Source organism: Thunnus maccoyii, chromosome 2, assembly GCF_910596095.1.
Source record: "Thunnus maccoyii chromosome 2, fThuMac1.1, whole genome shotgun sequence".
Taxonomy (NCBI): Eukaryota; Metazoa; Chordata; class Actinopteri; order Scombriformes; family Scombridae; genus Thunnus; species Thunnus maccoyii.
Window position 1 is genome coordinate 15,110,785 of NC_056534.1, and position 8,744 is coordinate 15,119,528.

The 8,744-nt window shown below is 38.7% G+C and overlaps 1 protein-coding gene across 1 annotated transcript; it reads left to right on the forward strand.

The window, feature by feature from the left end:
- The first annotated feature begins 5,478 nt into the window (after positions 1 to 5,478).
- Positions 5,479 to 6,609, forward strand: LOC121884423 (guanine nucleotide-binding protein G(I)/G(S)/G(O) subunit gamma-12-like). Its single transcript, XM_042393227.1, has 2 exons — positions 5,479 to 5,910; positions 6,128 to 6,609. The coding sequence occupies exons 1-2, from the start codon at positions 5,818 to 5,820 to the stop codon at positions 6,251 to 6,253; spliced, it is 219 nt and encodes a 72-aa protein (XP_042249161.1). The 5' UTR covers positions 5,479 to 5,817; the 3' UTR covers positions 6,254 to 6,609.
- Positions 6,610 to 8,744: the final 2,135 nt, after the last annotated feature.

Here is an 8,744-nt window from a genome sequence, read left to right on the forward strand (position 1 = left end):
GATAGTGTGTACATTGATACAGTTGCCAAAGCAGACAACACGGGTAGCGATTAGATCTGCCGCAGGTGTTTGGAGATGTGCTATCTGTCTCAGTTTCTAACAAACTGAAGTTGAAGTTGTTGGTGCAAGTCGAATGGCAAACAGTGAATAATTAAAAGACCGTTATTTGTTTTTATCTCAAATATTTTGCACTTGACAAGACAAGTTGTGGTTTTTATTTTGGGTTATACTCTCGGTATTCATATTTAAGACTGACGTTTAAAAGAACCCTTAAGCATTTGTGTGAGTCTCCAATTTACACAGTTACACATTTATAATTGTTATCCGTGTAGAAAAGAGTTTAATCAGTCTTGTGATTTGTGGCACCTTCAGTATGTTGTCTTCAGTCACCATCTTCTACAGATGACGTTTCAGATAACATTTGATCCAGGAGGGGACCTCTTCAGTTCCCGGTTGCATTGCAGAAAATGCCGCTGCTTTGCTGAATCCGACCCACTGGGTGGTGTTTATCTCTCTGATTATCCAGGAACCACTGTGGAGCCTGAAGTAAGCCAGATGGACTGTGTCAAACAACCTGCCCCCCCTCTTTGTGCTTCATCAGCACCTCATCCATACACATGAAGGTCTCCACTGACTGGATTATGTGGGAGAAGGTAACAGGGCCTGACAGGTAGGTACAATACATGAGGCGGATATGTATCATGTCCTGGTTTATTGACGAGATTGGAGGTGGAGTGGTTTTGCTTCCCATCAAAGGATCATCTGCCATGAAGGGTTCTCACTTCTTAACAGCAGCTGTCTGCAGCCCCTAAAAAAGATGAATGAATGAATCTCCTGAGACATCAGTCTTAGGTGACGCCACGTTTGTCGTTTCCTGAGGATTCTTGTTGGTGGTTGACAGCGATACGTCCATCAGGAGAAAGAAGAAAAGATCCAGCACCATTATTTATGCCTGAGATTTTTATTATAGGACTGCTAAATGCAGAGCCGTAGCCAGGATATTAGAAATACTAAAGTCATGAGTACAAACAAAATGTTGACCAGGCACCAAAAATCAAATGTGAATGCAAATGAATACATTTAAATTATTTGGACTTTAAGACGTTATGTTAATTGTCCAATAACAGTATGTTGTCTGTGGATTTTATTCCCCTACATTAAAGTCTAAATGCTGTTTCAAAGCATTATCCACCGTTGCATTTGACAGTTTGTAGGCAAAAAAAACAACTAAATAAAATAAAAACAAATAGATTTATTAAAATATTAATAACCCTTCATCAGAGTGATATGGAATTACATTCCTGAGTGCATTTAAACAGCTTGTAGATCAACTTTTTGTATCAGCCAAGTCACATATTTGTGGACAGAGTTGGGGTTTCTTGGCTCATCAGGATGATTAAATCAGAATTATAAAGTGAACTGTGGAGACTTGTCTTAAACCAGATTCCTCCTTAAATGATTGATGATTGTATTTCTTGTTGTGGATGGTTGATTTCTTTTCTGCAGATTTTATTTCCAAACATGAAAGTCTGAACATGTTTGGAAAACCTTCTCAGAAAATGTTTCCTGAAAACCCTCCGTGGAGCTTTTTAAAACAAAATTTGGTGGATCTGAAATTGTTGTATATAAATATTTATATTATCATAGTGGATTGCTTCACTAATCGCTTACTCAACATCACTTTATCAACAAAATCTTAATTACTTTAATTGCAGCATGTACACAAATCAGCTTGTGGCTCAGTATTGAGAGATAAGAGATGAGCAGAAGGGTGACGGACGGACGACACGCTAAAGAGCACAAGGAGAGTGTTTACATGCTGAGATGTTGAGGAATCAAGACATGACTGGACTGGATACTGTTAGGAGGATATGAATAACCATATTTCTCATGTTCCTGAACACGATCAAAACCAGGATACTTGTGTACATGTAAAAACACTCAATGAATAACCACAATGAACCCAGATATCAGAGCAGTCACATGGAAAATGAGGTCAGAGCTCCGGCTATCAGAGAGGACACTGAGGTCATGAGGGATTTTAACGTTTTAGCAACCTTGAGGGAACAACACCTTTTTTGTAGACTTAATCCAGTATTTTTCAGCAGGATGCATGTACAGTATTTCTCCACCAATGTTTTTATTCCTCACTGACCTTCATTTTGGGAGAAAAGAGACACACTGAACAGATGTAATTCAATTTATTAAATACAATTAGGACATTTTGACATTAAGAATTCATTGGGTAATATTCATCATGTGACTTTTTCCTTCCTTCTTTTTTAAATACTTTATTGAGGCATTATTTGAGTTCATTGATGATGTTCATACTGGGTTTACTGCCCCAATTCACTCATGTTTCAAGTGATTTTTATGTGCAATAATGAACAAATCATCAAACATATTGCACAATTGTGAGTCACAAAGGAAATAATAATAATAATAGAAGGTTGCCTACACACCTGATATGATGTGAATTCACTAGTAGAAATATGACTTCAGCTGTAACCTACAGCATTAAAATGCTTCTTTCATCTTTATGACCTTGTGATGTTTCAAAGTAACCTTAGTTTTATGTCTGTTGAATATCAGTGAATCTCCTGGTTACATGTTTACTACTACTAATAATAATACAATACATAATAATATAGCTCTACCAGCTGCCACTCTGCTGCATAATGAGTACTTCTCCTTTCTCTTTGACAATTTGACATTCTATTACTACTCTTACTTATGTAAATGATCTGAATACTTCTTCCACTACTGCTCAAGTGTTATTTTTCACACACAGTAATGAACTGAATTAAGTTCTCTTTGTATTTGTGTGTTATCTTTTCACACACAATAATTAATAGAACTGAAATGTGCATTTCCTGAGGAAAATCTATGTGTGAGAGCTGGCAGCTGCCAGATATCTGCTGCCACTACAAGCTGCTGCTCCAGCAGTAATGTTGTAAATCTTGTAGCGCCACCTACAGGTCAAATTGTATCAAGTGCTTAAGAATTGTTCAGCGTACCCATCTGTACAACATAGCTGAGTTTGGCTGCCAAGGAATATTACATTTAAGAGATATAGCAGTTAATAAGTAGTATGGTGGTGTTTTACTAATGGTCCCCTACAGATGAACATGGAGACAAACTCTGCACATACATCATTCTGCTCAGTGAAAAGAGCAAAATCCAACTGAAGAAACAAGACAAACATATTTTTAAGTGGAGGGGGACTTTAAAGAAACTAAAGCCTTACTGCTGAAAGCATCAACGCTTTGTCCTCGACCCACATAAGGTACATTTTTCCAGGACACACGCAGGTGTTTGTTTGTGCCCAAGAACAAGCATTAGTGAGAGTGTGTCTTTCTGTATTTATATATGCAGGTATATTGTTCATGTCTGCCTTTGTGTGTAGTCACATGTAGCGCAGGTGGGGATTCTTTGAGAAAACACGAGGCTGCTCCTCGTAATGGTTCTACAGCATAGACACACACACACACATACAGATTTGATGAATAAATCTCAGGTCCATCTCTCTTAATTATAGTCAATTAGAGGAGAGAAAGCAAAGAAGACAATTCAAGCAATAAAAGAGTGAAGGAAGGAACAATGGGAGGACAAAGGATGAAAAAATGAATGAAGAAGAAAAAACAACAAACAAAAGAAAGGACAAGAAAAAGCCAACATGTTTAATTCATAAATTGCATCAATGCCCAATGCTGCAAACACAAGTTATTGTTTCTCAATGAAATGATGCTGGAGACACAGAACATATGAGGATTCAGTGTGACACCTGTTGCTAACAGCATATGGACGAGAGCAGGTGTTCTGGCTGTTCCTGATGGTGATGAGCAGATGATTGCAGGTCACCCAAATGAGACATTTCTTTTTCCTTGGGCTGAGAAACCCAAACAAAATAATCAGCACTAACACCTCACTAACCTTTATCACACCGTTTTTCGCAGGACTACTGAAGGAAACTGAAGGCTTTAAACATTTGCTATCAGGACAGCGTGCCTCTGGTACGTGATGTTTGAGGAGAATATTTTGGCTGAAATGATGTGACTATAAAAAAAACACGGACAGATCTGTGACAACATCCATAGAGACATTACAAAACTGTGTTTCCACTTGCTGTCATCATTATCAGTTATTACCAGCCAAAGGAAACTGAGGGTGGAGCTGCGGCAAACACAGCTGACTGAGACGGTTCTGTTAATCAGGTCAACATGGTCACAGCAATTTAAAAAAAAAAAGTCTAAACATTATTTCACTAAACAATATTTTTCTGAAATGGATCATATTTTACGCATATAATCAGCTGAGTTGTCATGATTAGTAGCTCTACACAGTAGCCTGTTGTATAATGTCTTCTGTGGCTCTGGAGAAGCGTTGTTGTCTGAGAAAATAACCCTGATGATGTCACTGTGATGTCATCAGGGTTAACTCAGTTTGGCATGGAGATGACAAATGTTAAACAGAAAGCTGGTGTCACAAACTGGAGCTGTGGAGTCTGAAAGTTGTGGCCGGGTAACATGCAGGAAGGGTCTAACAAAGAGGTTGCATTATGGGAAGTGTAGGACAGGACATTATAGCTGCTTCAATTCTCATCATTCATTTAAAAAAATCTCTCTTCTGAGTCCCAACTTCTTAGAGGTGCAGTAGTAACTGGAGAACTCCTTTAAAATCACCACCATACAGGACATTGTGGGTTAAAGGGGAACTCCGACAATATTTCACCTGAAACTGAGGTGGTGGAGATTTTATACTGCATGTGAAAAAAAAGTAGTATAAAGCCTTTTATGTCACCAGAAGGTGCTGTGTGAAATTCTATAAACGTCCTCAGGTGATGTCACTTGAGTCAGCATCAGTTGAAGCTGAAGACTACAAGTTTGAAAATGAAATCAATCTGAAACCAGTGAGGTTACCAGACGTTCCTGCTCCTCATCTCTGCTTGAGGCTAGCAGCTCCAGGCTACATTAGCCACTATTAGCATAACACACCTGAACTTCAGATCAAACTGTCAGCCGCGGAGTTGCATTGTGGGCAATGTAGTGCAACGCTAAATCAGTGGCGTACTCTTAAGGGATTTCATTCTTGTCTCTGAGTGTCCATCACACATAACTGTCAACAGTGGGCTTTGAAAATAAGGGATACCAGTCCTTGCTGAAGTGTTCAGACTGTTTTCCTATAATAAACACATTCTTGCATGCTCACTGTAGTGTGTCATATATACACTGTATACACTGTATACATATATACACTGTATGTGTCGTACACATATTTGCAGTCCCTGTTCTGCAGTCTTTTAGTAAAAATGTATGCTTGGCTATTTTTTTACACCTTGTATTTGTGCCCACTAATAACATATTAAACCAAATTAATAAATTAAGACCTAAAATGTCCCACCTCACTTTCCCTTTTTTTCACTGTATTGCTGAAATTGATAAATCATAATACTTTTTTTTTTAACCTATTTATAATTGTAGCTTAAAGGACAGCATATCTGATGCATAGCTTAATGCGCTTACCAATAATCTTTTCATGAGTGGTGACTGTGAAGTGATGTGTGATGTTTGTGACATTTCTAGGACTGTGTTGTATGACCTTTAATATCACAGGGCCTTTGAAGTGGCCCCAACAGTGAATAAAAAGGGGGTATGGGTCTAAAAGGGGGAGTCAGGAGTCTCTCTGACTAGACTCTCTTGCACAACCTGTGCCGACTCTCTGGATCAAGCACAATACTGCTCTAAGTTCTTTTATTGTTGCTCCTTTTGGTTTTGAAGAAGGATATTGAATCAACATCAGGGTCTTATACTACAGCCCATGTCAGGAAAGATGTGCAGCAGTAACAGCGTTGTTCAGGCACAAAAACTGGTGGAACAACTTCGAGTGGAGGCAAGCATGGAGAGAATTAAGGTATGTAAGAATCTGAATAACTACATGCTTTCTAGCTGCACATATCAATATCTCAACTGTCCCACTTAAGATGTTTGAAGATTTGCATGGTTCATAATGTACAGAGTGTACCAGCATGCTCCATGTCTGTTATTTAACACAGGATGTCCACTATTTGTTATTATTACATTGTCTTATATCCTGTAAAATGTTATCCTGTCCACCTTTGTCCCAAAAGATCTCCCTCACAGCAGCAGACTTGGTCCAGTACTGTCAGGACCACAGACGCAGTGACCCTCTGCTCACCGGCATCGCTGCCTCGTCCAACCCATTCAAAGATAAGAAGACCTGTGTGCTGCTTTAACAGTCCTGAGTACAGATGACCGGTGCTACTGATGACTAACACACAACAGACAGCCACATGGGCAGCTTCTGTATGAGAGTGAAACCACAGATTTTCTACTGTCAAAGGACTACAAGATAAACCTTTTACTTCACCATATATAGTACAGCTCATAGTTCTAACACATTGCCCTTTAAACCTAAATAATAAAGTCAGCGCTAAGCATAGATGAGGAGCAGATTACAGCTGACTGAGAAAGGAAAGAGTTCAACATACAAAAACTGCACAAATTAAGTAGACAATATGATATTTTAACAACTGTTTTGTCCAGTCCAAACAATCTTTATGCTTCACCATAATTCATCACAGGGCTGTGAACAAAGACCTTCAGCCATTTAATGACATTGTTTGTGGAAATAGTTGCTTAATGTGTTTTATTGTTTACATCTGTCAAGTATTGTGCAAATTACTTATAGTTAGATTTACCCAAGCAGTTAAATAATTGTTAAAACTAACACACCAATAAATTCCAATAAATAGCTTTACAAATACAATCGTGTGTCACAGAGGGCTTTATTTCAATGTACATGACAAGTAACTGTAATACTTTTGGTAAAATGTCAGTTACTGTAATGGATTCAGTCGGTTTGCAAGCATGTAAATACTGTGAAGCCTTTAAATGTCTGTTGTTTCCACACCGTTTGAATGAGCTAGACAGACGCTTCTGCAAACATAGTGTCTATGAGACCTTTGAGTACTGGCACAAAATGGCCAATATCACACAAGGGGCCACCCTGTTGGCCTACTGATGAAGACATAAACATAACCACATACCCGCCGTTGTTAGACCCCGGCCACAGACGCACACTTTCAACTGTCAGATAAAGAAATTACAAAAAGTTAAAGGGCTTTTGGTTGAAGTTCATGTAAACTGAACTTTCCCACCCTCACCTCCGTCATAATAACAATATCAACACTTCGTAGATTCAGCCTTTTCTTTGACAAAAAATGAGTTAGCATTAAACAACTGCGGCAGATATTTCTAAAAAGCTGTTTGGCAGCGCAGCAAAATAAATCAATTTATTCTCTTCATTTCCAGTCTACCTCCTAGTGTTTATTTAAATTACTACTTACATCTCTCTTGATATAGCAGCCAGCCAGCAAGACAAGAAAGACATTTCTTTTTCTTCCTCCTTGTTTTCCAAATTCCAAAATTCTGAAAGACCACTATGGTGTTGACAGTCATCAGGCTTTATCCCCACCTGCCTTCAAGTCTTGCCATGAAGTTTGCTGGTCTTGCTCTTTCATTTTCTGGGCCTCCAGACTTCCAAACACACATACACACATACACACACACACACACACACACACACACATATCCCCTGAGGCTGCAGCAAAGATTCCAGCCTCCGCACTCAGCTGACAGTTGAAAACAGGCGGCGTATGGTTGAGAAGATGAAGACGCAGGAAGAAAAACATTTCAGAAATGAGGATGAGCCTGAATTAGTCAACTACGAATATTTAAAAACACAGAAAAACCACAAATCTTCACAGACACTTGATACTTCTTAACTTCTTAACTTCTTAACTCTTAACGTTTTTAAAAAAAATATAAACTCATCTTTATATAATCTAATCAATAATATAATCTTCAAAAGGAAAACGATTTGACGTTTTAAATGTCCATGAGATGTCATACGAAGCACTAATCCCACTGACTCCAGCTTCAGCTCATGGACTATACTTAGAGCTAAGCACATATCATGGAGTTGGGTTTTAGGATCGTATATGAACATTTTATACATTAAATGCTGTCATGGCTCAATATAAGAACAATAATGTAATATCTGAAGTAAAGTTGTTCAACTGAATGAACTTCAAGACCCGGACCCCCTTTCCCAAAATCATCTGTAGGCTTTTTTGAGAGGGGTGTTTCTCAAAAGCATCATAATTAAGATGCTCTTAGAAATGATCATAGATTAACGAGTGCCTCCTTACCAGTGTGTGTGTGTGTGTGTGTGTTTGTGTGTGACTGTAGGAACACAGGTGCATGCATGTGTATTTGACAACCTTACTGTCCTCGAGCAGAGCAGATGTCAGGGCCAGAGGAAAAAAAAAACACATTAATCTTATGTTTTTACTGAAAGCACACGGTGGAAAGAAAGAATGAGAAAGGGGCTCTACATACCACACAGCCAGTGGACATTCACAGTGAAATGCATTGGATTCAGCTGACTATAATTACTGTATGTCTAAGGCTCAGAGAGAGAAGCTGGTCACAAAACTAAATTCTCCAGGAATTACCCCAAGCCTAAAGGCCAGAAACCTCAGTGTCATCTGTGACTCAGAACCAAACTTTAAGGCTCATGTGGTGTTTGTCACCAAAGCCGCTTTTTATCATCTCAAACATAAACCAAATTGTAACCATTTTGCTCTCTGAGTGACAAAAAGAGATTAATGCATGCTTTAATATCCAGCAGGCTGGACTACTGTAATGCTCTCTTATCTGGTG

What these genes read in the sequence shown, in the direction of transcription:
- LOC121884423 (XM_042393227.1), top strand. Translation starts at nt 5,818, where the DNA reads ATGTCAGGAAAGATGTGCAGCAGTAACAGCGTTGTTCAGGCACAAAAA. An exon ending in CAAGCATGGAGAGAATTAAG is followed by an intron (nt 5,911 to 6,127) that starts GTATGTAAGAAT and finishes TTGTCCCAAAAG; the next exon opens with ATCTCCCTCACAGCAGCAGA.